This window comes from Camelina sativa, chromosome 4 (genome assembly GCF_000633955.1).
Source record: "Camelina sativa cultivar DH55 chromosome 4, Cs, whole genome shotgun sequence".
Classification (NCBI taxonomy): Eukaryota; Viridiplantae; Streptophyta; class Magnoliopsida; order Brassicales; family Brassicaceae; genus Camelina; species Camelina sativa.
In genome coordinates this window covers 15,410,599-15,424,457 of record NC_025688.1, presented here as the reverse complement: position 1 = coordinate 15,424,457, position 13,859 = coordinate 15,410,599, and the positions used below count along the sequence as shown (strand labels likewise).

The following is a 13,859-nucleotide window of genomic DNA, read 5'->3' as shown; positions in this document are numbered from 1 at the left end:
TTTTTACTGTATAATTATATATGATAGTATTTTGTCTGATTTACCATTTGATTTAAATGTGCCATGTATTAGGCAATTATCGAATTTTTTTTTTCCATTTGATGAGATGTTAAGAAACGATCAAATCACAGGGAGTTAATCTAATCTAAGCTTGGAATGGAGTTAATCTAATCTAGTCGATTTTTTTCTGTGTAAACAAATCTCAAAAGAAAAATAATGGAGTCTTGGGTTTTTTTTTTTTTGGATTATTATAGAATTAGAATAAATGAAAATTTGATCAATTACCAAAAATCGACAAATTAATAAATCTGTGGTGGAGTTCATCGTATATATTTGAATATTAAAATTACAAAAAAAAAACTGTAAAACGTTGATGATATATATTCATATAAACGACAGGTACACAGATAACATACACATTTGGATTTATTTAGTAAAATATGAAACAACAAAGATTTTTATACGTTTTTAGGACACTGTCTATAATATATAGTACATTTCATTCCACACAAAACTAATTTTAAATTGCCGACAGAAAGGAAAAAAATAATTTGTGTATTTGTTGTAACTCAACGACACGTAGTAGAGATGTAGTTGGGCTTCTGCAAAACAAAAAGAGAAGAAGCTTAAAATGGCCTATCTCTTTTAATTTTGTCAGTCCATCTTCATATTTTAAATTGCCAACTGGCATCAGTATTACAGCAAAAAATTCACAAACCAAAAAAAAAATTAAATATTTAAGAAAAGTTCCCGTCCTTCGATTTCATCATCCCCTTCCTCCTCTCTCGACGACAAGAACCCAAAAAAAATTCAATCATCGCGAAGATCGAAGAATAATCTTTAAACAATTCTCTGTAAGTTTTCAATCTCTTTGCTTCGTTCGCTTAATTTTGGATTTTGTTCACCTTGAGGCTCGATAAAGATCTCATTCGTTTTATGATTTTTCTTTTGTTGTTGATTTACTGATTTACTGAATTTATGATCTCATTCGTTAGCTTTCTTGCTCCCTTCTTTGATCTATCTACCTTTCTTCTCTCTTAGATCTTGTTGTTAACCCTTTTTGATATGGAAAAACAGAAAACATGATTAGTCGAATATTTGATTATCTGTTTTAAATAAAAGATATGGTTGATTTGAATAACAAATGGTTTGATCTTTTACCGGCATATGTGGATTTTGGTAATCATGTTGCGAAAATGTGTGTCTCTTGGTTTCATTTGCCACCTTGTTCATCTGCCTAAGAGTACAGAAATAGTAGTTAGTTTCTTTCTTTATAGTGTCAAATATAATAGTGAGCAGAAGATTAATTGCTGTTTTAATTTGGTGTTTGGTAAGAGTCAGAAAATGTCATTAGTGGAGTTTCGGTGTTAATTACTTACATGAAACTGCTGGTAGACCTCTGAAAACTTCTCTGTAGACTATGTTTGTGACATAGTTCCCTTCGTTTTTTTTTGATGTGTCTAGGATTGTGAGACCTTTTGGGGATGTGACACGTGACAAAGCAAGATATAGTTGGCCATGACTGAACACTGGATTTGGGAGATATAATGCCACTTTGTTCAAGGTTTGCCCTTGGCTTTTATTTACTATCATAGCATAGGACATTCTTACCGGGAACTGACGTCTTCTTAGAGTGAATGGATGCTTAGAGTCTTGTGGTGACAGTATAATCCTGGGGATTAACACTTTTTTTTTTTCTTCTGTATCTGAAAGTATCTCAGCTTCTATTACTTTGTTTCCCAAATGAGTGACAATAAGCCTTGTTCCATTGCATAACCCTTCCTTTTGGTTGAGATTTCTAAGTAGCATGATAGGGACACCAACCTTTAGGCATAGTCGATGTACTGGTAATCCTGGAAACTCTAGTGAATTAAGATACTCCAATGGATATGACATCTCAAATCCTTCTTCTGTTTGTGTGTAATCTTGACCGATAGTATCTGCACTTAAATATTCCTTTGCAATACCAGGCACTTGTGATAGCATATATTCATTGATCTCATCAACAGTATCATTTCTTGGAGTCAGGATTGCTGTACCTTTAAGCTTATCCAAGTCTTGATACGTGTTGGCAAAATTCGGAAATACTGATTGGCATAGGACATCTAGTGGGTTATCTGTCTCTTGTAGCATTAGAGTTTTGTCAATTATGATGTTATCTTCTTCTTGATCTTCATCTAGATCCTGGTTTTTTTTGGTGCATCTCCATCCCCAACTTGCAGAATCCATTTTCCGAATTTCTTTTCTTCCGGGTCCACTCTCATATTATGCAATAACATGTATTTCTGACACGACTCCCATAAATATGAACGATTTATTGCTGCACAGACTGTTTCTTGTCTTGTTCCTTGTGGTATCACTGGTAAGATTTGACGAAAATCTCCACCTAGAAGAACTGTTTTGCCCCCAAATGTTTTGTTGATAGCTGTTTTATCACCCACTGATAAAATATCTCTTAATGTTCGATCGACAGCTTCAAATGTATGGCGGTGTGCCATAGGTGCCTCATCCCAAATAATAAGATCCACCTTACTGAGTACCTGAGCTAGCATTGTTCCTGCTTTAATTTCACAAATTGAATCCTCATGAACCGTGATTGGTATCTTGAACCTTGAATGTGCCGTCCTGCCGCCTGGTAGGAGTAAAGCTGCAATAGCTGATGATGCTACTGGAATCACACTTTTGCCTTTTGATCTTAGAGCAGAGATAATAGTCTTATACAGAAATGTTTTGCCTGTACCTCCAGCTCCATATAAAAAGAATAACTTGCCTTCTTTATTTGTCACAGACTTGAGCACATCATCGTAACTTTTTTTTGTTCATGGTTGAGCTTCCTGAATAATTCATCATGTGATGCTTTCTCCTTTTGTATGTTGAACTGAAACTCTTGCTGAAGTAAGGAGTTCTTTAGTTCTTCCAATATTGTTTTCTCTGGCTGAGGCATTTCTGGATAATCTGTTAGTGACCTTTCATGCTGGCGTAGGAGTGTTTCAATCTCGATCAGTGTGTACTGCTTCAATTCTTCCGGTTTTAGTTCTAATATAGGGAAATTCAGAACTCTTTGTTGCTTTCGTAGTATGTCATCTGCCATATACTCCCAACAGTGATTCCATACCTTTAGAGGTTGTGAAACTTCACAATATATCAAAATTAAGACAAATAGGCTTCTAAGTAGATATGATGTTGCCCATTGTGAGGCTTCATCCATAGCTTCATGCCATTCTTTGTCTCCATCTATCAAACCTCTTGCATAACATGCTGCTTTAAAAGTTTCATGAAGAACACCTCCAACAGTCTTCAAATCATCAAAACTTGTGGCACCTTTGACATCGTTGAGCATGATTCGGAGATAATACAAATCACCTGCTGTAGGGTGTATGTTTACGACCATTCCCACGTTTCCCCGTTGCTTTCGTCTACGGTACATTTTGTTGTCACTATCCCACAAAAACTCTAATGGCATCTGCACATATTTCAACTTCCGGGCTACTTCACATATCTTATTCATTTCAAAATACTCTGTAAACATCGTCCTCCCATGTCCGTAACGAATTTCAACACTTGGAAGTTTCTCTTTTTCGCCAAATACTGTGCATTGCTCCCCAAGAAGGTGTAGCGGTAGTCGTTGGACGACAGGATTGTGGTGGTGAATATTAAATTTAAATATTCTCCACATGGCTTCACACGCTGATAAATAACGACAATCGAGATACTCATTTATCTCATTTCGTGGTTTTGGCTCAGAACCATTTCCAGATCCTTGAATATTGTCACTAGTTCCCTTCTGAATTATGAATGTTGCTCTATCCACTCCTTTTGTAATGTATTTGAAGAGATATTTGATAGCGCTTGACTTATTGCACCATTCTACATTGATATGGGCTTTGTACTTCTTCAAAATATCTAGATTGTGAGGAACAACATATCGATTATCCAATCGTGTTTGCCCTTTCATCACAAATCTTTCATTGTTCTGCCGTTGATATAGGACATACCCTGCATCGTTCATTTTTGTGTGTGGTACAAACCCTCTTGGGAATTTCTTACCGCAAACTCCTTTTTCCATGCATGGAGAGGATGGACGATCTTTTCTACATGGTCCATGCATCATGTGTTGCTCTACCAACTTGTAACCTTCTGGATCTTTATCTTTATCTGGTATTTCTGCTGATATGTACTTATCTGTATCCTTTGGTGTAGGCTTTTTATGATCTCCTGGCAGCCATAGAAGTATGTGCGCATGAGGCAGTCCTCTTTTTTGAAATTCGATAGTGTAGACAACTGTTTATAAAAAAAAATTGAAATTGTTTGAATAAATTATTTGATAGATATGTAAGTGTAATAATTTATTTTGTCTAACCTGCAACTGGTCGAGGGAAAAAGAGACCTTTGTTGAAGTCGCGTAACAGCTTATCTAGTTTTATTTTGAACACTCTGCATTTTATGTCAGGCCTGTCATTTGATGCATCGTTTCCATAAGTCTTCAAGTGTTCAGTGATTTCTTCCCACTTTGGGTTTGTTGTCATTGTGATAAACAAATCAGGGTTTCCATACCATCGACATATAGCCATTGCATCATGATATTTTTCAATCATGTAGCGTGGACTGCCTGTATATCTTGCTGGTAATATTACTTTTTTTCCAATTTACTTGGCATCTGTGTCACCCCTTGAAACATCATCTTTGACATTGTTGTATAGATCAGCCCTCAGTTTTTTCTGATTTAGTCGATACCACCGTAATCTTTTTTGCTCAATTGATGTATATGCATCGACTATATATTGGTGCAGCAAACGCTGATCTTACAATCGTCATGCCTTCTGTCAGTCTTGTTTGAATTTGGTAGGCGTAATATTTTCTCTTAGTGATGTAAGCTCTTTTTCTTTTATTTTCCTCACTTTCAACAACGGGGATTGCTTCATGATATCCTGTTTCCCCATATGGGAACAGAAGTGGATATTGTAGAGTCATTTACAAAGGGTGTAGATCGCTTATCTGTTGAAGCCCAGTTGACTTATGATGGACTATCACATCTCTTTCCCCAATTTCAGTTGTAAAATCTCCCACAATTAACCCAGCTATTTCATCGGTTGTTGGCATATCATATTGTTTTCCTCGCTTCTTCTGCCCTATTAGCTTGATTCTAAACTCTGGACAATCACCAGCTTTATATCTGTCCCTTGCCTTCCTGAAAACTTTTGCCAAACAATTGAATTGATCCACTGTGGTGATAAGGTCTTTGACTATTTTCTCGTCTAACTCCTTAGCCTTTGTGGTCCTACTTACAGCTGAAATTCTGTTCTAGACCTCGTTAGCTGTATCGAAGATGTAGAATTGTAAGAACTTTGGAGTTGTCCCTTCTTCTGGTACCAATGATCCTATCTTGTGATGATTCTGACCATGAATCCTAAAAGTGAATGGGCCACCTTTGTGCATGATAGACTTATCTATCTGCACACCCATTGACGTGAAGGCAAGAATAGAATTATAGGTTCTTATATTCTGCTGGTAGTGTTGCGACGTTGTTAACAGCTTTTCCAACGTTGCTGGTGGTTGTGGCTCAGCAGGTAACTTTACTCGGCCTTGTTGACAGCATATTGTATATAATGGAACATTGTTTGATCCTTTAGTTCCCATTCTTTCCTCTTTCCACACCAAAGCTTCACAAAATGGGCATTGTAGCAATCCATCTTCTCCATTTGTTTTAGTTCCCAATGATGTATGGCCCTTCTCTTTCTTGTTTCCTATTATTTTATTCAAGAGTTTGTTAGTATTGGGTTACAATGTTTTTGCCATTAGAACATATTAGTTAGATTATGAGGCGAGGAATATTGTTTTCATCTATATGAAGATTGCTTGTTAGGAAAGCATGTCTTTCATCGTTATTGATAAACAAATTACCTTTCTGCTTATTAGTTCCTCTTTTAGCCAATATTATTGCCCGTCGAATTTGTCGTGCTTTTCTTTGTTCAACTGCAATTATATAATTTTAGTATAGTTTCATTAGGTAAATAAATTTGCCCTCAATCCACAAATTATTTTTATGCTTTCGTTTACCTCGACGTGCGAAGATGCTTGATTTATAATCTGTACTTTGCAGTGGATTACCTGTAAGTGTTTTAAAGGAATTAATTTTAGTGATTGTTCTTCTTCTTTGATTGGCGTGATCATAAGTGCATGATCTAATATATGATTACGATTGAGAAATGGTGAACTTACTTTGAGTTTGTAAGATGCATCCAGCTTCTTCATGATTCTTTGTTTTCCTTTTTTTGGTTGCTTGAGTTGAAGTTTGTGAGATGGGTTTTCTCTTTCCTGGTGTTTTTTGCTTCATAACTTTTTAGTTTGTATACTTCTTTTTTTTTAAGATTGCATCACGATCTTGTTGTTATATTTTGTGAGATTGTAGTTTTAAGTGATGATTGTATAGTGAGAGGTTTTCTATTCGGCTTCTTACATTTAACTAAATAGGAGTTTCATTGTTCACACCATTTCTATTAATTATCATTATATTGTATCTTATTTATTGCTTTAGTGAGTGGGTATATTATTAATATTTCACGATCATGTGTTATACGGTTTTACGTTATGGACGTGAGTGTCATTGCGTGGATGTTACGTATATGAACATCATTGCTTGAGTGTTTTTTGTATTTTCTTGGTAAATATTTTTACACTAAGAGGAAGTTACATTTTGAAATGGACCTTTTAGATACTTTGATATAGTAACTGTATTGGGGTACGTTTGTTTTATAATGGAATTAGCTTAACACAACTTGCAAATTATACAGTTTGTTTACTGTTTTTCTAATAGTGTAATAGCAAACGGATTGAAATAATTTTAGTTTTTTTTTGACAAATGATCATAGGGTTTTTGGTGTGGCTTTTTGGTAACTCCCAAGAGTAAATCTCCTCCCCATTTCCAGGTTCTTAATAATTGTTTGGGAAGTAAATATATGTGCAATTAATATATGTAAGAGCTGAAATTTATTTGATTATGAGAATTTCTTACAACTTAAAAAGCTGGAAACATGAAAGAAAAAGAGAAAACGAAAACGAATTTGCTTTGAGACACAGCTCTATAAGCATTTTAGGGAATTTAAAAAGAAAACTGATTTTCAACTCTTTAGATGCCAAGTTTAAGTTATATCATGAAGATAAACTTATACATTTGTTTGTAGTAGAAACACCTTCCACATGTGGTCTTCATGTCCTTGAGGTGACAAAAAGTTGCTGTTGGTTTCATGTGTCGAAGTGATGTCAAATAACATCTCTTCCTGGCCACTCTAATCCCATGTAATGAGATTTTGATCTTTTTCCAGCAATTGTTAACCAGAGTTGTGTCTTCAGTCCATTTAAGCTTGTTGAGATATTTTTTACCTTCAACGACTCTGCCTCTACAGAGTATAATGGCATACAGATAGATGACTTCTAGCTTCCCTGCATTAGCTGAGACACCCAAATGGTGGAGTCCTGTGACAGAGTTAGTGAGGAGGAAGTACCTGATGATACCTTTGATGTAGTGAGCATCAAGATTGTTTTTTGCAAGAGTTTTTTTCATGAGCGGAACGTATTGGATTGATAGTAGTGGTTTCTTCACCAGTGGAGCGAGATTGAGTTTTTGGAGGATACGTTTGTCATCAGCGGATGCGCCTAATTCTTTGCAAGAGAGGATGCAGTTAATGTAATCGTCAGTGGATGCATCAACGACTTTTGAGACGATTATGCCCAACAGATCTTGAGGGAGTGATTCCAATCGACTGATATCTACTTTCCTTGGATCTATTTGTAAACAGAAGTATTGTTAATTTGAAAGTGTGAATTGTGTTTATTTTCAATCGTTTAAATAGATGAATGAATTGTGATGGATGTTTTATCTCCTCGAATGTTTGGATTAATATCCTTAAATATGATTCTTAGTGGAGTATTTATTAACGTATGCAATTGCCCACATTCACCAGTATTTCAACTTCAATTTTAGTGCTCTTTCAGTGTCTACGTAACTGTATTATCCTGGGTTTTTTTTTTATTCTTATTGCTTTTAATTTTTTATTTAAAGCGAGGGAAAATATTTTCAATGAGGAAGTGGTTTTTCATTTTATTTTTTCCCAATATACTTTTATTTGTATGTATAATTTCTGGACAGACAAATAGTCCCAATGTGGGAACCATATAGGATATGTTTAAAGTAAAATGAAGTTCTGTTGGAAATTTTAAATGCTATTGATCGTATAATCTCTTTTTCTATAAGATGCTCTATATTAAAATATAATTTTTCCTTTTTGGATAGATGAGAACCCGCATGTTGGTTATAAATCAGTGTTTACTTGTAAGATTCAACAATATGATACCACACATGGTATGTGATGTTATCACATTAAATTCAAGAAACTTAGTTGGATTCATAGCTCATAGATGTTGAATTCTATCTTTTGGTCGATTGCATCTTGAAGAGTATAGCTTGGTTTTGTTTGTTTATTGTTTGTGTCATTGAAATAGTAGATGCAAGGGACTAAGACAGTATAGAGCACTCAAATGCTCATATATACTGCTACATGTTACTGGATCATAAAGTCCTAACGATAGAAAGAACATGAATCTGCAAGATGTATTAAAAATAAAGAAGTTGCATCCGTATTTATATTAAAAGTAGACATTGTTTTAATAACCGGTACTCATTCCCTTCATAATAGAAAACAAAAGATAAAAACATTGTGCTTTAAAAAGAACATTGCCCGAAACTGAAAATAGGAAAAACATGAGTTCTTAAGCATAAGATAGAGAAGAAAAGTTAAAAAAAATTGGGAATGACGGATTGCTGGTTATCAAAGCCCTACTCACGTCCACGTTTACGCTTCCTCTCAGACATACCCATGTTAGAGCTTGTTGATTCGTCCAATTTGTTGTCGAGAGTTTGAACAATGTTGGAACTTGCAGAATTATCCACCTTAACGTTGAATGTGGGTCCTTCTATGGTAGTAACAGACTGAAAGGAAAGATGTATGTTTGTGTGATTAAAATTAAACAAAATTATAAGGGGGAAAATTAGCTTTGTAACAGCAATTTACCTGTCCAACATCAGTTGTAGTTTCACTGAGTTTAGAAACTGTAAAAGTTCTGTGGCTAGAAGTGAAGTTGAATGGGGTCACTTTGATTTGGAAAAGAAATTGCTTGCCATTCAGGTCTTCAATACAGCTTGGTATTCATCTTTGTTGCCTCCATCACCCTACAACATGTGTTTATAAGTGTTTGATAAAAACATTTGTATGATCTTTAGATTTTGAAAACCATATGGATATAGCATTTTAATAGCTTACATCTTCGAGGATGAGAGTAGCTGCAATTTTGGTGATGAGCTTAGTCATTTCATCATCAAATACAACAAATGTTTCCCGGTCATGACCGTCCTCCACAGCAAGTTCAACTCGATACCTTACAACTCCTGTGACAGTGGGTGAAACACATTTGTTGCAGCGTAGAGCATTTCCAACCTTGTCTAATTTTCGACTACACCCAGTACATGACACAAAAGACCAGCCATTCTTTCGTACAACGCCTACGACCTTAGCATTGCAGAGGAAATCTGCATCTTGTGTCTTTTGAAGAATGTAAGAAGAAACGTTAGACTTGAATATAAAAGAATTAAACTTAGAAGTTAAGTTTTGGAAAGTATCTTAATACCTGTTCATGAGATTTAGAAATAAATTCATGAAGTTCATGAATGGAAACCAATTTTTTTTTACGTATTCCAGCTGATGTGTCTGCCCGTGTAAAGGCCTCTTCACTTTTTATTCCCATCCTACAACATTATGCCATGGAAACTTTTTTAGTGTTTGCTTTTGTCAGTAGCATATTAAAGAAGTATAGTTCACAATCTTACCTGTTGGAAAACTGCTTGATTGGCTGAATGTCGGTGTCAAAAAAAAACCTTGTTGCAGATGTGGAGTTCAGATAAAGGTTACCTTTAAAAAGACAAATAAGTATGTGTCTTAAGATTTGAGTTTAGTAGCTACAAATAAATATGAAAATGGTTTTAGATTTGAGATTAGTACAGACCTCCAAACATCTTTGGGTTCACGGTAGTAACCAGCATGACAGAATTCATGGTATCGCCAGAGCTGAAATGTGCACGGAAGGTAGCAGCAACATCATCCCATAGTGATAAGTATACAATAACAGACCTAAAAATTTAAAAAATGTAGTTATAGATTTTGAATGTGAATTTTCTGCCATACATGGTACTTTTGAAAGAGTATTAGTAAGCTTACGTATCCATCCGGTATCGTACTACCAAACGCTGAGTGGAAGTTGAATCATTGAGGTTAGATCCTTGAACAAAGCAGATTTGGCCAACCACATCTACATAGGGGAAGGGGGTAAAGTTATTACATGGTTTTTTGATTAATATTGAGGGACAAAGACAATTTAAGTGACATATTACCAGGGAGTTCACTGTTGGTGTTAGCAAGAACTTGCAAGTCGTCAAAGTTTCGTAACATGAATTTTTCTCGCTCAATTGATGTGGCAGGCAAGAAACGAATGACATAAGGATGGTCAGTGATCTTGTAGAGCCTTTGGCATCGACCCACTTCAAAACCTCCAACATTGAAGATTACACCTTCACCTAAAACATGACGGAATTGACTGGCATAAGCAGATGGGATGAAGGCATTGATTACTGAGCACTGAAGAGAAAAAAAAAAAGAAGGGTTTAGCTAGTAAGAAGAGACTAAGAATAATATATTTATACATCAAAACATATAAGAAGTTCAACCTTTTCATCGAGTAAGAGAAGGATTATTCCCATAAATTCATTATCGTTCTTGACATTGCGAGCATCCCAAAAACGAAGTAAACGGCCAACAACTTGTTGGGAGGAACGAACAAGACGTAAGCCATCAAAGCTCACATAGTTTGCCTCAGCAGAAATCGCAACAACATCGACATTAGACATTTTCTCAAAAATAAAGTTTTGCTTTTTTTTAATCAAGATGCAAAGATGAATTCGTGTTTGTGGGTGATGTGAAAGGATTTATAGTAGTCCTATAGAAAGGCTAATCGACATCAGGTGGAGTGAGAATGATTTATTCCAATTTCAGTTTCAATAGTGGACATTTAAAATCTAAAGCACGATATGAAATTCAAGTAGTGGAGTTTAGATTAGAAATGAATAAATGTATTTAAGAATCTTACTTGTTGTAACGCTCGATGACTGTTGCTTATCCAAGAATTAGACAGTGGAAAGAGAATATGATCAGTCTCAAGAATTCCCAGACGAATTGAGATTTTTAAGTTTCAAATTTTGAATTAACAAAATTGAATTCGCTAGAATGGGGGGTTTAGAAGGAGAAAGGATTGGGTTTTTGCTTTAATTGATGCAATTAAAGAGTAGGGACTAAGGATTGTTGAAGTCATCATCGTCGTGGTGGAGAAGAAGAAGATTCGCAAAACTGATCGAATCTGAAGAGGAAACAATTTATAATGTGACCCGGTTTAATTGTTAACCTGTAATTTATTCGATTATTTGCCTTACTCGTCAATTAAATCATCAAACCGAAGTTGAAAACAAAAATGGGCCTGTGGCCTGTTTAATTGTTAAGATGTGGTTAATTCGATTAAATGATTAACTCGTTAATTAAGCTTGTGTTTTATGTTTTACTATCGTTTCAAGGATGAAATGAAGTGAATAAAAATTGTGAATATGTATATTAAAATGTGTAGTTTATATATTAAAAATACTACTCAAAGCATGTATGCTAAACTTGAAGGTAGAAAAAGGCTGATAACAAAAAGAGCAATAAAGCAGAAGTTCTAAATAAAAATGTGAAATTTATTTGAAAAATAAAAGTGTAAGAAAACAAAGAAAACAGAGTTTGAGTTCAAAACAGAGGCAACAAAGACAATTATATCTTGAAAGGGATAGTCAACAAAGTGAATGAGTTTTCCAATAAATCTTTCCACCATTTCGCTTGTCCCATTAGTTGTCTCCATCTATCAACCCTCTTGCGTAACATGTTTCTTTAAAAGTTTCATGTACAACACCTCCTACACTCTTCAAATGTTCGAAACTTGTGGCACCTTTGATATTGTTGAGTAAGATTCGAAGATAATGCAATTCACCTACAGTAGGTTTCTGTTGGAGTAGGTGTTTCAGCTTAGATATTCTTCCTGATGAATCTGCAACTTCAGCAGGAATGGCAACAACATCATCGTAAGACATTTTCTCAAAATATAAAGTTTCAGTTTTTTTTTTAATCAAGGTGGAAGGATGAACTCGTGTTTGTGGGTGGTGTGATAGGATTTATAGTAGTCCTATAGAAAAGTGCAAGTGCAGATCAGAAGCAGCACCACCGTTAGGAATGAATGGAAATTGAACAAAGCTGACTGTGATTATCCAAAAGATTGAAAAAAACTCTTAGCTCAAATCGCTGAAATAAACAAAATTCACAATGTATCTTCAGAATGCATATATTACCATTGTATCTGATCACTGACGCACTTGCCTTCCTTGAATCTGAAATAACCAAATGAAACAATTATATGGATTATATGAGAACCGACTGGAAGACAGACATGAATAAATGAAACTCTATAAACATAAATGAAACCAAGCTCATTGTGTATCAAAATGCTTCTATATATAGAGTAAGAACTCAAAAAAGAACTCAATGTCGAGAAGAGCTTCTATCAATTTTGAAGATAAATGAAACAACAAATCATAAAAGCAGACAAAACAAAAGTTGCTAGTGTGTACCTAAACTTTTCTAACCCATATCAAAACAGTGATTTGTATTCGAAATCCTAAAATTTTGACAAGAACAAAACAAATGGTAATTCTGTAATGGAAGTTGAACTTTATCCCTTTTAATTCAGATTCTAAAGGGAGTTGATTCTAACACATTACGAAAGAAAATGCTGAGATTATTGCTTGATTATACATTGACCATGCATACCCTTTTGGTCACTTCGTCTTTCAAATCAAGCATACAAAAGAGAAGAGATGAGTATAATAAAGTGAAGGTACCTTAGTGGTGTAATCCTTCTCACCCTTCTCGTTGATATAGCACTGAAGATACACAAATTCAAGCTCTTCGCCGCACATCGCAGCTTAGAGGGATCCTCTGCCGCCGGGAACCCTGCGATGAGTCCGACGAAGAGCCCTGTATTTAATCTCTGGCGACGCAAAACCCTGCGGATGTTGTTCGAAAAGAGCTTGGACAGTCGCAGACGCAATCTCCGTCAGATCCTTGAGGATTCGCCGGAATCTGATGGAAACTCCGGGGAAAATAAGAGGGGGAAACACCGTGCTGCTAGGGGTAAACTGAAAGAGCTATTGGTGACATCACCGTTGCCGCCGTTCAATGGTAGAGAGAAGATTGGCGGAGGCGGTGGAGAAGAGAGGAGCGAGAATCTGTCGCCGGTGACAGTTCGCTCCGTTGCTTATAAGGGTGATGGGAGAGAGTTAACGGGTCGAAGATTGGGTTTGGTTCAATCATTTCGGTTGAGGATTATTGCAGTCCATCGTTGAAGGCGCTCGTCATGGAGAAGAAAGAGAAGAAATCTCATTGTTTACGAAGAAGACGACGAAGGGGAAAAGTTCAAAGAGGCTTTGATCAATTGGACTTAGAAAAGTTATATTTGGGTTTACAAAAAGCCCAACGAAATTGAAAATTTATGCTGACGTGGACACTCTAAAATGAGAGAAAACTCTGATATTATATATATGATTACAGTGTAAAACATGAATGATAAAAGGAGGAACATAGAAATGAAATAAGACATGTTTGTTCTCCGGAAAGATGTTTAGCCGAAAGATCAGCTGGTTGATTGTTTGTCCGGCTAGTCCAAAGGAAGAGAAC

The 13,859-nt window shown here is 35.5% G+C and overlaps 4 protein-coding genes across 5 annotated transcripts; 1 reads left to right on the top strand and 3 right to left on the bottom strand.

The window, feature by feature from the left end:
* LOC104783899 lies at positions 2,475–3,982 on the bottom strand. The gene has a single exon (XM_019244679.1). It carries the CDS (start codon positions 3,953–3,955, stop codon positions 2,783–2,785), a length of 1,173 nt encoding a protein of 390 aa, XP_019100224.1. The 5' UTR covers positions 3,956–3,982; the 3' UTR covers positions 2,475–2,782.
* LOC109132507 (F-box protein At2g35280-like) lies at positions 6,870–7,804 on the bottom strand (the record flags this gene model as incomplete). Its single annotated transcript, XM_019244140.1, has 1 exon — positions 6,870–7,804. A coding segment is annotated over one exon (660 nt), but the record flags the coding sequence as incomplete, so codon positions are not given.
* Positions 8,619–11,458, bottom strand: LOC104780646 (probable replication factor A 73 kDa subunit). 2 transcript variants are annotated; one of them, XM_019244680.1, is made up of 10 exons: positions 11,194–11,458; positions 10,775–10,918; positions 10,442–10,685; positions 10,269–10,359; positions 10,057–10,181; positions 9,881–9,962; positions 9,682–9,799; positions 9,318–9,596; positions 9,069–9,226; positions 8,619–8,986 (listed from the first exon to the last, which is right to left on the bottom strand). In XM_019244680.1, exons 2-9 carry the CDS (start codon positions 10,805–10,807, stop codon positions 9,179–9,181), a joined length of 1,020 nt encoding a protein of 339 aa, XP_019100225.1. In that variant the 5' UTR covers positions 10,808–10,918; positions 11,194–11,458; the 3' UTR covers positions 8,619–8,986; positions 9,069–9,178. The 2 variants fall into 2 exon arrangements, with proteins under 2 accessions (XP_019100225.1, XP_010503464.1); XM_010505162.2 differs by lacking the exon at positions 11,194–11,458 and having other exon boundaries at positions 10,775–11,187.
* LOC104783898 lies at positions 13,001–13,594 on the top strand. Its single transcript, XM_019244139.1, has 2 exons — positions 13,001–13,004; positions 13,065–13,594. The coding sequence occupies exons 1-2, from the start codon at positions 13,001–13,003 to the stop codon at positions 13,526–13,528; spliced, it is 468 nt and encodes a 155-aa protein (XP_019099684.1). The 3' UTR covers positions 13,529–13,594.

What these genes read in the sequence shown, in the direction of transcription:
- LOC104783899 (XM_019244679.1), bottom strand. Translation starts at nt 3,955, where the DNA reads ATGAAAGGGCAAACACGATTGGATAATCGATATGTTGTTCCTCACAAT.
- LOC104780646 (XM_010505162.2), bottom strand. Translation starts at nt 10,954, where the DNA reads ATGTCTAATGTCGATGTTGTTGCGATTTCTGCTGAGGCAAACTATGTG. An exon ending in TTCTCTTACTCGATGAAAAG is followed by an intron (nt 10,686 to 10,774) that starts GTTGAACTTCTT and finishes TTTTCTCTTCAG; the next exon opens with TGCTCAGTAATCAATGCCTT. An exon ending in GAACCCAAAGATGTTTGGAG is followed by an intron (nt 9,963 to 10,056) that starts GTCTGTACTAAT and finishes GTCTTTTTAAAG; the next exon opens with GTAACCTTTATCTGAACTCC.